At 42.1% G+C, this 19,313-nt stretch overlaps 1 protein-coding gene across 1 annotated transcript; it reads left to right on the forward strand.

Moving 5' to 3' along the window:
• The first annotated feature begins 3,101 nt into the window (after window positions 1–3,101).
• On the forward strand, window positions 3,102–18,790 carry LOC140720611 (uncharacterized). Its single transcript, XM_073035439.1, has 3 exons — window positions 3,102–3,126; window positions 4,930–5,076; window positions 16,682–18,790. The coding sequence occupies exon 3, from the start codon at window positions 17,088–17,090 to the stop codon at window positions 18,546–18,548; it is 1,461 nt and encodes a 486-aa protein (XP_072891540.1). The 5' UTR covers window positions 3,102–3,126; window positions 4,930–5,076; window positions 16,682–17,087; the 3' UTR covers window positions 18,549–18,790.
• Window positions 18,791–19,313: the final 523 nt, after the last annotated feature.

The following is a 19,313-nucleotide window of genomic DNA, read 5'->3' on the forward strand; positions in this document are numbered from 1 at the left end:
TTTTTACCCTTATTTTTCGATATATATATTTTCCGTTTTTATATTTTACGATCAGTTCTTTTAGCTTTATTAATTGAATACATACTAATCTATTGACGCTTTGTATCATTTTATAGCTGTAGAAGATTATGTGTCAATAAAAAAAATCTAAAAATGAAAAATGAAACTGGCAAAACAATCACTAGACATATGGTGCAGGGTCACGTCGAGTTACATTGTGAGGCCGAGTCCATTTTATCATTCATTTGACTTATAACCACAGACAGGAAACCGTCCTTGAGCCGGGTGTTACGCGCTTTAAGGCTTTTGTATCTCTTCCCCGATGGGGGAGCGGGTTTGCAGCAAGAATGTCCAGGCTGTGAGGGTCTTTGAGGGACTGCTTTTCCGAGGCAGGGGAAGTGTAGGAAGAGTCCATGGAGGGGAGGCTTGTTTCTCTGATGTTCTCTGCTCTCCAAAGTTCTCTGCAGTTCCTTGCAGTCATGGGCAGAGCAGTAGCCATACGAAGGAGTGAAGTATCGACAAGAAGCTCAGAGACCTCGGCCTTCACCCTGCCTTGTGCAGCTGGATCCTGGACTTCCTGTTCGATCGCCGGCAGGTGGTAAGAGTGGGCTCCCTCACCTCTGTCTTTCTGACCCTCAGCACACATACCTCACAGGGTTGTCTCCTTGGCCCCCGCCTTTACTCTCGAAGCACCCATGACTTGTGTCGCCACCCACAGTTCCAATCTGTTAAGTAAATTTGCTGACGACACTACACTGACTGGCCTAATCTCAAATAATAACGCGGCAGCCTACAGAGAAGAAGTCATCACCCCGACACAGTGGTGTCAAGAAAACAACCTCTCCCTCATTGTGACAAAAACAAGGGAGTTGGTTGTGGATTACAGGAGGAATGGAGACAGGGACCAAAATCATCATTTCCAAGACTGTTATTGACACAAAATGCACATTATAATATTGATCATGACACAATGTATTTTAGATACTGTTAATGACATAAAACATGTTTATAGATTGTTACTGACAGAGAATCGTACAATTTGTGTTCCGTGTGTTATCTGAATGTACTTGCCTGTGATGCTGCCACAAGTTAGTGTTTCTCTGTACCTGTACCTTCCCGTACTTGTGCACTTGGCAATAGATTCAACAGGACCTGAGAAATCTCAGTGAGATTTGATTAGTGATGATCATCTTGGCAGCTCGGTAGGTCGAATGTATGAGACAGTACACTGTTAAATGCAAAACCCTGAACAGTGTTGATGATCAGAGGGATCTTAGACTCCAAGTTCATCGCTCCCTGAAAGAGACTGCACAGATTGATCGGGTAGTTAAGAAGGCAAATGGCATGGTTGTCTTTATTAGTTGAAGCATTGAGTTCAAAAGTCGGGAAATTGTGTTGCGGCTGTTACGAGTCTGCGGTCGTACTGTCACTGTTTCTTTAAGAGCGCCGGCGTGAGGAGGCGGGACTATGACGTCAGTCACAGGCTGACAGCGCTGACTGTGGACTGAACCATAAGAGAGAGAGAGAGAGCGATCTGCAGCCAGGCAGTCGGCCAATCTAAAGAGAGAGAGAGACTGGAAAAGCTGATCGCTTCAGTTAGTCGCAGCTGAGGCTTGGAACTCTCCTCTGCCCACAAGAGTGGGTTGATCATCGGTACACGGAACCACAACGAATGTGTGTGGCTGTCACTTCGTATAATCCATAGGAGTGGATTTTGGAATATCTTGTGTTAACCCTTGCCTGGGTATGTTGTGTGGTAACCCCTGGAAGACGGTATTCCTGTGACAGGTCACTTTCGCTGAGAACTCGTATGTGGACGGATTCAACGGATAAGAACTTCGTCGACGGTTATTTAAAGGTAACGGCCTTTTCTCTACGTTTCACCCTGGATTACAAATATCTCTTTCCCATCATTTATTCCGTGGATTACTGAACTTTCCTACTTTACCATCTCAAGACTCTGAGCTTTGTTCCCTCACGTTCGACAGTCTGGGAATTATATTTACACATATATACACTTAACACTGGTAACTTTCCTTTATTTCGTTGTTACTATATTATAAGTCGATACTACTAAAGAGAATGGCTTTAACATCAAAACCAGACTCCAGTGTGAACTCTATTGCTGCTGGTTCGTTTCTAAAACGTCACACTTCGTAACAACAATTTTATAAAACTAGTTAGACCACATCTGGAGTGTTTCATACAGTTCTGGTCGCCCCCATTCTCGGAAGGATGTCGGGGCTTTGGAGAGGGCGCAGAAGAGGTTTACCAGGACACTGCCTGGATTAGAGGGCATGAGCTATAACGAGAGGCTGGGCAAACTTGTGTTGTTTTCTCCAGAGCGGCGCAGGCTGGGGTGAGACTGGATGGACGTTTGTAAGATAACGAGAGGAATAGATAGAGTGGACAGACGATATATTTTTCCTGGGGGTTGAAATGACTAATACATTTAAGGTGAGAGGATATGTGAGCGGCAAGTTTACGGTCAATTATGGAAAACTCTGAACATCCTCTACATAGCACCATCCAGAGACAGAGAAGCAGTTTCAGCGACAGGTTACTATCGATGCAATGCTCCTCAGACAGGATGAAGAGGTCAATACTCCCCAATGCCATTAGGCTTTACAATTCAACCGCCAGGACTTAAGAACTCTTTAAAAGCTATTATTAATGCTTTTTGAGATAGTGATTTAGATGCATATCATATTTTTTTTTACTGAGTTAAGTATTGTATGTAATTAGTTTTGCTACAACAAGTGTATGGGACATTGGGAAAAAAGTTGAATTTCCCCATGGGGATGAATAAAGTATCTATCTATCTATCTATCTACTTCTGTCCACAGAGTAGTGGATAGCTGGTTCTCAGTCTGGGGGGTGGGAGACCAAAGCCGTCACGTGATTCATTTGCCCCTCCCATTTAACCGTAGATGGGCAGCATCTGTTTCCGAGGCCCCGCCCTCCGGACACCGAAGCGATCGCTTCGCGCATGCCCAGCTTCTCCGGGTGTACGGTGTTTTCCTCTCTGCTCATTGCTGAAGTGGGTCGGCTGTGTGAACGGGGAAGGCTTTTCGTCTCCACGGTCAGCATCCCTGTCTGCTGACCGAAGATATCACTTTCCTATCGGTGAGTATTGAGACCGATCCCGAGCGGGAAGATCCGATGTTGGCCGTGAGCCCCGAACTGAGGGCCAGTTACTCATTTATTTTCCAGTTATCTGGGCTCGTCAGAAATGTGTCCCCTTCACATAATCTGCATTGAACGATTCAAACCAGGAGCCCAGGCTGTCTATTTCCTCAGAATTGAAATGGAAGTCCCGCCAACAGGTCATGTGAGGCTGTGTGCCGCAGATTCGCCCCGCCCTCCGCTTTGTGACGCAAGATCACGTGGTGTGATTTTGGCCGCTGAGTCTCATTAACTTCCCCGAACTCGCCTCGTTTCCTGAGGCTCCTCACATTTGTCCTGGAGCTTTATGGCTGTTGTGTCTTCTCCCGGACTGGGGTGGGTGAGAAAGGAGAACGTCCCAGGTTGTGGGGATCTTTGATTTCACTGACTGCTTTACCGAGGGACTGGGAAGTCTAGTGGGGAGGATGGTTTCTGTGATGTGCTGATCTGGATCCAAAGGTCTCTGCCGTTCCTCACAGTCACGGGCGGAGCAGTTACCATGCAAAGCGTGAAGTGTCCGGATGGGAAACTTTCTATGGTGTGTTGATAAAAATTTGGTGATGGTCAAAGTATATATGGCAAAGTTCTTGTTGTTTCTTCTAACTCTGTCATTTTCGAATCTTTTATACAGTAGTATGTATCATTAATTCAGTAGCTGTGGTGTGTTCTGACGTCTCCGGACCGGCTTTTCCATGTTTACAACAGTAGGACTAGACCCGTGAGTCTGGCGTTCAAACTGTGTTTGGAAATTCCCCCACCCCTCACTGTCACCAGTCTGTCATTTGGTGGAAATCAGGCAGAATCTCAAGTTGCTGGAGATCTGCACTAAAAACTAAATGTTTGAAGTCATTCTGACGAAACGTCATTAACCTGAATTGTAAAGTTTGTTCCCCTCCCCGCAGCTGTTCCTTACCTGCTGAGCAGTTCTGGTAATTCCACCTTCTTTTTATTACATTTAACCTGGAAATTGAAATGATTCGATCTGTGATAGTAGAACAGTAAATAAAGCACAACTTTTCCCTGTCAATTATCCTGGAACCAGCTTGTCTGTTATTGCTGGAAATATTTTCAGTACAGTTGTTGCTAACGAGGTACACATGAATAATCTCAGGAGTGATCGGCTTTATGTGTGAGGAGCATTTGATGGGTCTGGGCCTGTGCTCAATGGAGTTCAGAGGGGTGGTGGGGGGATGTATGGTTAAGTAAACCTACCAAATGCTGAAAAGCCTGGATACAGTGGACATGGAGAGGATGTTTCCATTAGACAGAGAGCCTGTGATCTGACAGCACGGTCTCAGAATAAAGATGCTTCCCGTTAAAATTCAGTTGAGATTTTTTTTTTTGCATTAGGTGTCCGAAGTGTGGAATTTGTTGCCACAGAGGTTGGTTGAGGCTGTGATTTGGGTATATTTATGACAGAGATTAATATATTCAAGATTGCTAAATAGCTTCAAGGTTACAGGAGGAAGGCAGGAATATGGTGTTGGAATAAAAACCAGCCATGTTTAAATGGTGGAGCAGATCAGATGGATCAAATCACCTAATTCTGTTCCTTATGTCTTACCATGACTGAATGATGGCTCCTTTTTATCCCATATTCTTTTGTGTCATGTGAGGGACAATAAAAGATTGTTCACTGAGATCATTATATCTGCCTTCAATGTTTAAATTTCAGTGAGTTTTGTTCTTACTAACATTAAGCAGAAATGTTTGGTTCTGCTTTTTATTGTTAATGTGCTTCATTATCTTTCATGTTAACGTTAGACCTCCAGTGAGAGATTTATTGGAAGAAAAACCACAACTGAAGATGAAGGAACAGCAACAAGTGAACCAGCCCGAGGACTGAGAGCATCAACTGGAGAGAACCCATCTGAATCGGAGATTCCAGTGATTAAGTCAGGAGAAAGTTTGGTGAGTCTCATTTACTCAAACACTGGTCCTTTAGACATTACATACCTGTACAAAGGAAGGTAGGAAATAGTTGGAGTGAGACTGAATGTGCCCTGAAGAACCAGTTATGCCTCTGTCAGACCCAGTTGCAATCACTCCAGGTCTGGTAATGTGCTTCCAGCAGCCCAGCCCTTTAAAACCACTCCCATTTTGTGGAAGTCGAATCCGGAGAGAGCCTCTCATAGACTGTATAAGTACAAACTCTTTCTTCCAAGTATCTGGGGCTTACTCAGTTAGTCGCTCAAACAGGAACCGTCAATGACTGTTCCTGCCCAATCCACTGACTAACAATTCCCCTCCACCACAGATATATCCGTCCAGGTACTCCCCACACAAGACATGCTGGAGCCAAAGTTATTTACTACATGACAGGCTGGAGCCCCTAAAGACAAATTACAAAACAGTCATAATGGCTTACACACACAGAACAGACTAAAGCTGCCCTATCTCTGCGCATGAACACACAAGGCGATGAGCATCCTGAAACCCTAGATAGCCTGAAACCCTAGATAGCTACCCTCAAGAAGAAATATGGCTCAGCATGGCTTAGTACATCTATTGATCATCAGCAGTTTCTTTCAGAAAAACAGGCTGCTATTTTTTAACGAAGTGTTAAACCATATTTCATCATTCCCTGCTTTTTGATCGTTACATGAGCAATAAAACAGTAAATTTTTTACAGAGAAAGCAACCGAGTACAGCTTTGACTTCTCAGTGGGTAAAAATGGCATACAACAGTAACTATAACAATGATATGTACAACTATTAGGACATAATGCAATATTATGCCCCACATATTACCAAACAGGCCTTCGAAGATCACCATTTTTACCCTTCAGTGAACCCGTGTAAATCCTGCCCTACTTTCTTGATGCTGTCAATCTCCTAGGCAGTGTGCTCGGAGAGGGATGTAATGTTATTAGACTCATCAGGGATATAGGTGCAGTATTCTGTGTCAATAATACCACAGGTTCCCCCTTCTCAGTTAGGATAAAATCTGAAGCCGTACGATTCTGTACGACTGTTTGCCGCATTGCAATCATTTCAGTGGATATTTCTGTTACTTGGGCCTGTGTTTCTGTCAGGGCCCCTGCAGTATTGTGGCCAGCTCCTCAAGTGCTTGTAGCCAAATTGATTATCTCTCGTGAATTCCCGGCTACTCCATAGGAGAGAAAAGCGATCATCAAAGATCGCTCAGTCTCAGTTATTCCTCTCCGTTGCTGGGCACCTGCAAGTATGGCCACGATGCATGTTTCTCAGTGTAGGAAGTTCCGTTTGTTGGGGGCCTGAGATACATCTGTCAAAACACTGTGTCTGTCAGGGCCCCTAGTTCTACCCGTTTGACATAAGTGTGACAGAGACAGAAAGATCGTAACTGGATGCTGGGGTGAGCCCTCTCAAAGACATAAACACAAACACCACTGTTACGCACCCGTAATGGTTTAAATGAACCAGCAGCAATAGACAAGACCTGGAGTCTAGTTTTGATGTTAAAAGCACTGTCTTTATTAGTATCTACTTGTATAACAACTTAAGCAAAATAATCTAAAGTTAAAGGTGTTATGAGTACACATATGTGTAAATATAACTCCCAAACCACTGAGCTCAGGGAATAACAAGCTCAAAGTCTTGAGATGGTGAAGCATGAAAGTTCAGTTCAGCCATGGAATAAATGACGAGAGAGAGATATTTGTAATCCAAGGTGAATGTCGAGAGAAGGCAATTATGTTGAATTCCACAAATTCCTTGGTGGTAAAACGGGATAACAGTCGCCGTAGGTCTTATCCGTCGTTGTTCTAAATCCACATACAAATTATCACCAGAAGCAGCTTATCAGAGGAGTACTGTCTTCAGAAGGATCTACCACCCAAGCAAGGGTTAACACACAGGTAGATTCCGCAAGGTACTCCCAATCCAGATCCAACACACAAAATATTACCAACAGTGATTTCCACAGAATATCCCTTCTCACAAGTGGTTACCACATAACACACCCGAATCCAGCTAAGGGTTAACAAAAGTGGTAGCCACGGGATACTTCAACAAACTCCCCTTATGGATTATATGAATTATCACCAACAGTGATTGGTCACAGGGGTACCTCTTCAAGTGAATTACCACACCCAGGCAAGGGTTAGCACAAGTGGTCCTCACAGGATACTCCCAAACTAAAAGATTCACTCCAGTGGATCAAACAAAGTGACAATCACACATTCAGTATACAATGGATCAATAATTAACCCACCCTTGTGGGCATAGGAGAGTCCAAACAGTGACTTTTGGCCACTAGGTCCTTTGTTTCGAACCTTACATCTTCTTTCTTTCTCTCCGGCTGACTGTGTGTCCTTGCTTAAATAAAACAAACTGTGAGCTATGTGAACACAAGCTGCCAGCAAGTGTAAACACGCTGCATGGTCAAATAGTTCCAGCCCCCTCTCTCTCTCTTTGTAAGATTCAAACAGGAGCCGAGAAAACTGGCGGCTGACGTCACTCAGGCACTATCTCTCAAAATGACAGTCCAAGGCAAGAAACCGAGAGGTTCATCACTCTCTACTATCAACCAATACAATTTCCTTTATACCGAGAGAGTCCTTCTACTCAGCTCCTTCAGTAACACATTTGTAGTCTGTTCGATGTATCCACCGAGATTGCCCCTTCAGTTTCACAGCTGTCGGAGTGGTCAGTAACACTTGATATGGTCCTCTCCACTGAGGTCTGAGTTTCCCTCAATCCCAGTTCCTGATCAGGATAAATTCCCAGGTTCTATGGTGGGATAGTCACTCCTCTCTGCAGGGTAGTTCTCTTCCTTGTAAGCCTGTCATACCTATGAATGTAACGCTTGGAAAATTTTGGTTAGTTGGCATATTTATTTCCCCATCTCTTCCAATATCTAATTTTGCTGGTAGGCTTTCTGGGAGCAATGGTGCACAAGGTCTTGGTCCCCAGGATATTCTCATGGGCCATGCATAAATGTTTTAAACTGGTGACAACCCCGCTTTCCCCTATGGGGTAACCCTCGTGGAATAGGGCTAACGGTAGGGCCTTCAACCAAGTGAGTCCAGTCTCCGCTGCTGGTCTGGCCAGTTTACTCTTCAGAGTGCCATTGGCTCTTTCCACTCTGCCAGTGGCCCATGGGTGGTGTACACAGTGGAATTGTTGCTGGATAGCTAGTTCGTTACATACCCCTTCGTTTACTTTCACCACAAAGTGTGGGCCATTGTCAGAGCTCAGCATCTCTGGCAGGCCGTACCTGGGAATTATATCCCATAACAATACCTTCACAACAGTCATAGCGGTATTAATGGTAGTTGGAATAGCTTCAATCCATCTACTAAACACATCTATAATAACTAAGCAGTATCTATAGCAATGTACTCTAGGCAATTCAAAAAAATCAACTTGTAGACACAGAAAAGGATCCACCTGTCAAGGGAGTCGCACCTGGTGTGCAGGGTACAGGTTATCAACCATTCCCTCCTTTCCCAGGTGTGTACAATTATGTATATAATCAACCAATATTGGTAAAAACTGTGTAGGAACACAAACCTGTCCCACTGGGGTGATCCAAAAACCTAGGTTGGGGTCTTTCTGGCACCCCATCGGGGACCACAGTTTGTGCTCCTCCTCAGAGGCGTCCCCCTGAAAATTACGTACCTCCCACATGTCCGGCAAACCCCTTCTGCTTTAGTCATGGAGGGTTGCTTGACGGGAACGTGAGGAGGCTACAACTACTGAGGATTGTGCCGCACTTTTCACTGTCTGATCTGCTAGAGTATTGTGTTTAGTGACACAGTCGGACATGCGTGTGTGGGCCGCACATTTAATAACAGCCAGAACGCGAGGTAGCTGCAGAGCGGTGAGTAAGTTGTTTACAATGGTGGCATTACTAATGGGATGGCCAGAGGAAGTCAGGAATCCCCATGTTCCCAGAGAGCTCCGTAGTCATGTACAATTCCAAATGCATAACGGGAGTCTGTGTAAACGTTCCCACTTTAGTCTGTTGCTGGGATACAGGCACGAGTCAGAGCAAACAGCTCAGCCTTCTGGGCGGAGACAGCTGCTTCAAAAGAGGCCTGCTCAATTACTTCACTGTCCGTCACTATCGCATCGTTTCCCTGCTGGATCCACAAAAGAGCTTCCATCCTCATAAAATTGCTTCGGGCTAGAGGGGGATATTGCAGAATGGATGGGAGAGTCTGTCCTTCCTTCACGGTGATCCGGACAGGGGGATAGTTGGTGCGACTGACTTCATGGCCTGAATTTGCTCAGAGATGGGGTACAGCGTCTTGGGATCGGTCAATATTAAAAGTGTGTCTCACCAAATGTCCCGCCTTCACCTCAGACTCCTTCCAGTATCGGAGTTGGACCGCAGCCAAGTCTTGCCAGTCTCCCTCGGTGCTGGAGGCTTGTTTCAGCAAGGTGTAGGCAATGAACTCTGGGCTCTTTGGCTTGAACCCAGGGCAAACACTAACAGTGGATTGGGGATCTCTCCAATCATCATGACTGGGAAATTCTGTCCCTCGAGGGGTGCATAATATTGACTTTCCTCAGCTGAGCACCCCGTAATGTCACAGCACAGAGTCACATGGGGGTCGACCACTGGCAGAAGGGGTTCAGACGCAGTGGAGTCCAGATTAAATGCCCACCACTGGGAGGTCGGAAATTGGGGAAGCTATCAGTTGTTCACCTGTCACAGGGTGACACCATTGCCTGTGCAGAGAATCTCAACTTCCAACAGACAGAGCAAGTCTCTCCCTGCTGGATTACACCCCCGACTGTTATGTGAATACGTACGTTCCGTGCCTTTAAATCCAGACAGAGTGAATGTTGCGTCTGATAACTGCAATCCCTTTTCCGATACTATTTCCCGATTGAGAGTGGTTGTAGTTGTCCCCATATCAATCATAAACGGAACTGGAATAGCAGCAACTGTCAATATTACATTGGGCTCTTCCTGAGGGCTGGTACTCATGGTAGGAAGCATCTTTGCTTGTCAATTTCTAAACGGGTTGCTGTCCCCACCTGTCCCTTGGTAGGTTGTTGTTCCCATTTCTGATCCGCAGATATAGCCCGCTCGCATCCTCCTTCCCACTGAACATATTCACCTTTAATATTCTTTTCATATCTTTTTATTATTATTATTATTCAAAAATAGCACAAGTGCATCGAAGTAACAACACTTACAATGCCTCATAAAAGAGGAAATTATCTTGAGGATTGAAAATTTTGTGAATTAAACTAAAAAGAAAAGTGAGGGGAAAAAAGAAGAAACCCATTGGAGGTACAACCCCAGAGCCAAGCGTCATACAAAAAGCTTCTAAAAATAAACATCAAACCACCAAAAAGAAAGAAAAGATATATCAAAAAAATTTACATTTAGATCGTGGAGGAAATATATCAGTTAACTGAAATGATAATAATGAGCAGATGATCCCCATCTTTTCTCAAAATCAAATAAAGGTACAAAGGTTCGACTTCTAATTTTCTCCAAGACACAGCATCACCTGAGAGAGCCATTGTGACAAAGTAGGAGCTGATATATCCTTCATTTCAACAAGGTGGCCCTCCTAGCTATCAATGTAACAAACATGTTGGTCAGACACAGAAATACCATGGATATTTTGAGGAATTATTCCAAAAAGCATAGTCAATTTATTAGGTTGTAAATTGATTCTGAGTGCTTTAGAAATTGTCGAAAAGACTGACTTTCAAAACTGTTTTAATATAGACAAGACCAGAACATATGTGTCAGTGTGGCTATCTCATTTTTACATCTATCACAATACTTGTCAACATTGGGAAATATTTTTGGAAGTCTCTCCTTCGTCAAATGGTAATAATGTACAATTTTAAATTGAATCAGTGAATGACTAGCACAGATCGAAGAAGAGTTAACCAGCTTCAGAATCCATGTCCAATCCTCCCATATAAAAGGGAAATTGAGTTCCTTCTCCCAATCCTGTTTAATCTTAAGTAAAGGACGCTTATCCCTTTGTAATAATAAATGATAAATTCTTCCAATAGAACCTTTCAACAAGGGGTTCATATTCATAATAGTATCTGACAAATCAGCCTCCAATATGTAAGGAAAATTACTTAAATATTTTTGTAAAAAATGTCTAACTTGAAGATATTGTAAAAAATTTGAATATAAGAGAGAATGCTTATCGACAAATTGTTCAAAAGACATCAATCTGCCTTCTTTAAATAAATCCAAAAAAGAATTAATACCTTTATTTTCCCAAAGTAAAAAAAATTGGAGCACTCCAAGAAGGTTTAAAAAGTAATTATGGTAAATTATACTACAAAGTTTAACTTTTTTACGATTAAAAAAAATTGCGGAACTGGTTCCAAATTTGTAAAGAGTGCTTAACCACAGGATATAGGTTTAAATTAGCAACTTTAGCTAATTGTATAGGTAGAGTAACTCCTAATAACAAAGTTAAATAAAACTGTTTCACAGCTCTCAGTTCCTGGTCTACCCAGATTGGCTGTTCATTCCTATCAACCCAATATAACCAGAAGGACATACCAGAAGTTAACAGCCCAATAATACATTCATAGATTAGGCAAAGTGAGACCACCATCCTTTTTCAACTTTTGCAAATGACATTTACCAATTCTTGGTCTTTTATTATCCCAAATAAAAGATAGAATAATAGAATCAATCCGATCAAATAACTTCTTAGTAAACAAAAACAGGAATATTCTGAAATAAATATAAAAGTTTTGTTGGGCGGAAGCAGACACTTTGCTTGCTTCCTCTGGAATAATCCCAAAAATTGCTGTAAGTGGATTAGGTTGAACATCCACATCTATAACTTTAGATAATATTCCAAACACATCCCTCCAAAAATTGTTTAAACTTACACATGACCAAAACATATGAGTTAGAGTAGCCACTTCTGCATTACATCTGTCACAAATAGGGCTTATATTAGAAAAAATATGCACCAATTTATCTTTGGACATATGGGCCCTGTGTACTATCTTAATCTGAATTTAGATATGGCGTGTGCAGATAGGTGAATTATTGACTAAATAATAAATTTTACTCCACTGATTATCTGAAAGTGAATGTTGAAGTTGTACTTCCCAGGTGCGTTGAACCCTATCATTAGGCGACATGCGAGCATTCATTAACTGTTTATAAAGGATTGCTATGAATTGTTTTTGAAAAGGTTTAAACTGAAAAATAGCATAAGCCAAATTTAAAGAGCAGGCTGAGGGGTAAATTGGTAAAAAATCACGTAAAAAATTCCCAACCTGTAAATATTTGAAAAATGTGTATTAGAGATATCATATTTGTCCATTAACTGTGAAAAAGACATTAAACACTCTTGTAAAAACAAATCTTAAAAAGTCCACTAAAGGAGGAAAATTGGCTTTATAAAGATCCTGATATTTTTTAGTAATTATAACACCTAAATATCTAAAAGAATCCATAACTTTAAAAGGAATATTATCATATATAGAGACAGATTCATTTAAAGGAAGTAATTCACTTTTACTAAAATTTATTTTATATCCTGAAAGGTCTCCAAATTTGTCATATAATTTTAGCAAAGCAGGAATAGATTATTCAGGCTTAGATATATATATCAATAAATCATCAGTGTAAAGAGAGATCTTGTGTATGGTCTCATTCACAAAAATCCCATGAATATTTTCGGCTTCACAAAGAGCAATAGCAAGGGGCTCTAATCTTAAGTTACATAACAAAGGACTTAATGGGCAACCTTGGCTTGTCCCCGTGATAGCTGAAAAAAGGAGACCTACAGTTATTAGTGACAACAGCAATAGGAGCTTTCTATATCATTTTAATCCAATTATTAAAATTAATACAAAAACAAAATTTTTCTAAAGTACCGTAGATTCCGGATTTTAAGCCGCTACTTTTTTCCCACATTTTGAACAGCTTTGAACTTTGCGGCCAATAATCCGATGCGGCTAATGCAAGGTTTTTTTCATGCCGCCTCGTAAACATTTTGCCTCGTAACAGTAGACCAATAAAATTGATGAGTAGTTCACAGAGGTCCAATGAAATTGTACGATAAATCAAGCGCACTTTCACAATTAAATTATCGTAAATCAGTCATTTGTACTCACCCTCATCAACATGGAAAACACTCGAAGCATTGTGCTACCTACCCTCTTAGTTTAAACTATATTTGTTTTCTGTACTACATCGCGGGATGCTATGACGACACACCCGGTTTCGCGGCGTCTTGTGGGAAAATGCCGTTTGCGATGAAACGGAAAGGAGGGGGTCGAGCGGCGGAGCGGCTTTGGATCCGAGCGAAATCTGCTTTTAAATGCCGTTTGCGATGAAACGGAAAGGAGGGGGGGAGCGGATTCCGCGAGCGGCTTTGGATCTGAGCGAAATCTGCTTTTAAATGCCGTTTGCGATGAAACGGAAAGGAGGGGGTCGAGCGGCGGAGCGGCTTTGGATCCGAGCGAAATCTGCTTTTAAATGCCGTTTGCGATGAAACGGAAAGGAGGGGGGGAGCGGCATTACGCGAGCGGCTTTGGATCCGAGCGAACTCTGCTTTTAAGTTAAAGGTATCAATAACTTTTCCTGGTAGGCTGCAGTATATATATTTTTTACCAGTCGTTAGGAGATATTGGAATGTTGTTCAGTAAAGAAGTATACGCAACGTATATTTAAAAGTAGCCGCGTACGGGCACGGTTCGAAAAAAAGCATTTGCAATATGTATTTGTTTTTGTTACCATATGGATTTAATTAAAAGTTAAAAAAATCCTCACGTGTAATATCTTTCTGTGTAAATATCTCATATTACAACGTGGGACACCTGCGGCCTAAAATCCGGTGCGGCCTTTACATTTAAAAAAATGATTTTATTTCTAAAATTAGTGCCAGCGGCTAAAAATCAGGTGCGCTCTGTAGTCCGGAATCTACGGTATTAAATAAATATTTCCATTCGATTCAATCAAATGCTTTTTCAGCATCCAAAGATATAAGGCATTGTGGAGTTTTAGAAGAAGGTGAATGTATAATGTTAAATAATCTCCGAACATTTGAGAAAGAAAAATGACCCTTTATAAAGCCTGTTTGATCTTTAAAAATGACTTTACCCAAAATACTCTCCAACGGATTGGCCATCATCTTTAAGTGAATCTTAGCTTCAACATTCAATAATGAAATAGGTCTGTATGAGGCAAAATCAAAAGGATCTTTATCCTTTTTGAGAATTAAAGAAATAGAAGCTTCATAAAAAGTAGAGGGTAAATCACTTTTCACAAAAGATTCTTTAAACATCTCCAACATATATGGAGAAAGCAATTTTCCAAATTTTTTGTAAAATTCTACAGGATAACCAGCAAGTCCTGGGGCCTTACCAGATTGCATTGAGAAAATAGCTTTATGAATTTTGGATTCAGTAATTTAGGCATCCAGAATTTTTTGATCCTCAACAGAAATTTTAGGAAAAGCAATCGTTCGTAAAAAAAAACAACAACAACAGTCATTTCAGAAGAGTCCACTGGACATTGAGATTTATAAAGTTCAGTATAAAAGTCTTGAAAAATCTTATTAATTTCTTCATAATCCCGAGCCAGGGTGCCATCTTTTCTACGAATTTTCAAAATTTGCATCTTGGCTCCAGCTGATTTTAATTGAGATGCAAGTAGTTTATTATTTTTATCTCCAAACATATAAAATTGGGTCTTTATCTTAAGTAGATAACCTTCAATTGAATGAGTTAATAATAGGTTATATTATGATTGAAGTTCCACCCTTTTTTAAAATGTCAATATTAGGGGAAGTCACATAGATATTATCTAAATCTTTAATTTGTTTTGAAATTTTATCTAATTTTGCTTTAGTCTGTTTTTTAAGTTTAGTTGAATAAGAAATAATCTGACCACATAAAAATGCTTTGAATGTATCCAATATAATTAATTTAGACATACCTCCTATATCATTAAAAAGTAAAAAATTATTTTATCTGGCTTTCGATAAAACTAATAAAGTCAGAGCTTTGCAATAAAGTCTGAGACATGTGCCATGGTGGACGGCCAAAAATGTCATCGTCAAATTCAAAGGACAAACTCAAAGGCGCATGATCAGGTATAGCAATAGCGTCATATTCACAGTTTTTAACATTAGGCAAAAGACAGGGATCAACTATAATATAATCAATCCTTGAATATATTTTATAAACATGGAAAAAAAAAAGAATATTCTCTGTTATCAGGGTGTAAATGCCTCCATAATTCGATCAACCCAAAATTGGTCAAAAAAGAGTTAATAGATAGATAGATAGATACTTTATTCATCCCCATGGGGAAATTCAACTTTTTTTCTAATGTCCCATACACTTGTTGTAGCAAAACTAATAACATACAATACTTAACTCAGTAAAAAATATGATATGCATCTAAATCACTATCTCAAAAAGCATTAATAATAGCTTTTAAAAAGTTCTTAAGTCCTGGCGGTTGAATTGTAAAGCCTAATGGCATTGGGGAGTATTGACCTCTTCATCCTGTCTGAGGAGCATTGCATCGATAGTAACCTGTCGCTGAAACTGCTTCTCTGTCTCTGGATGGTGCTATGTAGAGGATGTTCAGAGTTTTCCATAATTGACCGTAGCCTACTCAGCGCCCTTCGCTCAGCTACCGATGTTAAACTCTCCAGTACTTTGCCCACGACAGAGCCCGCCTTCCTTACCAGCTTATTAAGACGTGAGGCGTCCCTCTTCTTAATGCTTCCTCCCCAACACGCCACCACAAAGAAGAGGGCGCTCTCCACAACTGACCTATAGAACATCTTCAGCATCTCACTACAGACATTGAATGACGCCAACCTTCTAAGGAAGTACAGTCGACTCTGTGCCTTCCTGCACAAGGCATCTGTGTTGGCAGTCCAGTCTAGCTTCTCGACTAACTGTACTCCCAGATACTTGTAGGTCTTAACCTGCTCCACACATTCTCCATTAATGATCACTGGCTCCATATGAGGCCATATAACTGACGCAAAATGATTTGGAAGTCGTTGATTAGTTGAGCTCTTATCAATCATAGGATTTAAGCAACAGTTAAAATCCCCACCCATTAACAACATATACTCATTTAAATCTGGCAGTAAAGCAAATATTTTTTTTTTTAAAAATGCAGGATCATCGAAATTAGGACCATACAAATTAACCAGAACAACCTTTCTATTACAAATCACTCCTTTAACAATTAAAAATCTACCATTAGAATCTGACTCAATATCCTCTTGAGTAAATATATTAGATTTAATAAAGATAGACTCAGCAGGAACAGGGAATAATACGAATGGAGAGATTCCAACTCAGCCAAGGTAGAAATTGGAGATGGCAGAAATGCCCCATTCTTATAGAAACAGGAACAGCATCAGGGAATTGATGGTCAATCCAGATACCAGCACTCTGCCCAGTCAGGAGATGATTTCTGTGTCCAACTTGGGTAGAATCTCACTGTAACAGTGTGATACCAGATCAAACCTTGGTAACTCAAGTAATCTCATCTGAAATGTTGTCCTACACCCATTGATGGATTTTGTAAATCTTTTTACAGGTTAAAAACAAGAAGGAGTTTGTCTCCAGGAAGTTCAAACACGGCACACCAGTTTGGTTGTCTCTGTCCAGATATTTAAGAAGTGGAGCAAGGGGTTCAATCGACCATCCTTCCTGCTCAAACTGTGGGGAGGGATTCACTCGGTCATTTGACCAACTGGCAACCCGTCATTTCACACAGGAGAAAGGCCATTCACCTGCTCAGACAGTGGGAATGGATTCACTCGTTTATCACAACTGAAGGTACATCAGCAAGTTCACACTGGGCAAGGCCATTCACCTGTTCTGTGTGTGAGAAAGGATTCAGTCAGTCTTCCCACCTGCGGACACACCTGTCAGTTCACTGTGGGCAAAGGCTGGTGATCTGCTGAATTTCTGGGAAAGGATTCACTCAGTCATCTGACCTAATGGCACACCAGCGTGTTCACACTGGAGAGAGGCCGTTCAGCTGCTCAGTCTGTGGGAAGAGATTCACTCAGTCATCCCACCTGCAAAGTCATCAGCGAGTTCACACTGGGGAGAAGCCGTTCATCTGCTCAGTCTGTGGGAAGAGATTCACTCGGTCATCCACCCTACTGGTACATCAGCGAGTTCACACTGGGGAGAAACCGTTCACCTGTTCAGAATGTGGGAAGAGATTCACTGATTCTTCCACCCTACAGAAGCATCAGCGAGTTCACACTGGGGAGAAGCCGTTCACCTGCTCAGAATGTGGGAAGGGATTCACTCAGTCATCCCACCTACTGGAACACCAGTCAGTTCACACTGGGGAGAAGCCATTCACCTGCACAGAATGTGGGAAGAGATTCAATCAGTCATCCAATCTACAGAGACATCATCGAATTCACACTGGAGAGCGGCCATTCACCTGCTCAGTCTGTGGGAAGAGATTCACTAATCCATCCACCCTTCTGAGTCATCAGCGAGTTCACACTGGAGAGAAGCCATTCACCTGCTCAGAGTGTGGGATGGGATTCACTGACTCTTCCACCCTACAGAGACATCAGCGAGTTCACACTGGGGAGAAGCTGTTCATCTGCTCAGAGTGTGGGAAGGGATTCACTCAGTCATCCAATCTACAGAGACATCATCGAGTTCACACTGGTGAGAGGCCATTCACCTGCTCAGAGTGTGGGAAAGGATTCACTGACTCTTCCACCCTACAGAGTCACCAGCGAGTTCACACTGGGGAGAAGCTTTTCATCTGCTCAGTCTGTGGGAAGGGATTCACTCGGTCATCCACCCTACTGGTACATCAGCGAGTTCACAGTGGAGAGAAACCGTTCACCTGCTCTGTCTGTGGGAAGGGATTCACTGATTCATCCACCCTACAGAAGCATCAGCGAGTTCACACTGGGGAGAAGCCGTTCACCTGCTCAGAATGTGGGAAGGGATTCACTCAGTCATCCCACCTACTGGAACACCAGTCAGTTCACACTGGGGAGAAGCTGTTCACCTGCTCAGACTGTGGGAAGAGATTCGCTCACTCATCCAACCTACATAGTCATCAGCGAGTTCACACTGGGGAGAAGCCATTCACCTGCTCAGAGTGTGGGAAGGGATTCACTCGGTCATCTCAACTACTGGCACACCAGCAAGTTCACACTGGGAAGTGGCCTTTCACCTGCTCAGAATGTGGGAAAGGATTCACTGAGTCATCCACCTTACTGGTACATCAGCGAGTTCACACTGGGGAGAAGCCGTTCACCTGCTCAGTCTGTGGGAAGAGATTCACTCGGTCAGCCAACCTACAGAGACATCAGCAAGTTCACACTAGGGAGAAGCCGTTCACCTGCTCAGTCGGTGGGAAAGGATTCACTCAGTCATCCCAAATACTGGAACACAAGTCAGTTCATAGTGGGGAGTGACCATTGTTATGAATCCCTAGGTTTTGTTTGATATGGACTGTCATTTTAAGAGAGATTAAGACGGTGAATCAGTCTGACTTGCAGCTTGTTTACATTGCTCGCAGTTTGTTTAGATTTAACTGAGGACACAGACACTCAGAGTCAGATGGAGACGGATGAAAAATGGAAGAATCGAAACCAGGGAACTAGTGGCCAAGGGTCACTGTTTGGAACTTTCCTTTGCCCACAAGGGTGGGCTAATTATCGATTCACCATACATCGAATGTGTGGTTGTCACCTCATTTAACACATAGGAGTGGATCTGATTTGGGATATCCTATGGAGACCACTTATGTGTTAACCCTTGCCTGGGTGTGATGTGGTCATTCATTTGAAGATGATACCCCTCATGACAAGTCACTTTCGGTGAAAATTCGTATGTAGATTTGTAAAGATGACGGATAAAATCTACAGCAACTGTTCTCTCATTTTAACACTGTGGAACCTGTAGAACAGACAGACGGACAGACGTACTTTATTTATCCTGAGGGAAATTGAGTTTCGTTACAGCCGCACCAACCAAAAATAGTGTAGAAATATAGCAATATAAAACCATCAATAATTAAATAATAATAAGTTTATCTTTGCAAGTGGAAATAAGTCCAGGACCAGCCTATTGGCTCAGGGTGTCTGACACTCCGAGGGAAGATTAGAAAAGTTTGATGGCCACAGGCAGGAATGACTTCCTGTGATGCTCAGTGTTACATCTCGGTGAAATGAGTCTCT

This window comes from Hemitrygon akajei, unplaced genomic scaffold (assembly GCF_048418815.1).
Source record: "Hemitrygon akajei unplaced genomic scaffold, sHemAka1.3 Scf000045, whole genome shotgun sequence".
Classification (NCBI taxonomy): Eukaryota; Metazoa; Chordata; class Chondrichthyes; order Myliobatiformes; family Dasyatidae; genus Hemitrygon; species Hemitrygon akajei.

What these genes read in the sequence shown, in the direction of transcription:
- LOC140720611 (XM_073035439.1), top strand. Translation starts at nt 17,088, where the DNA reads ATGGCACACCAGCGTGTTCACACTGGAGAGAGGCCGTTCAGCTGCTCA.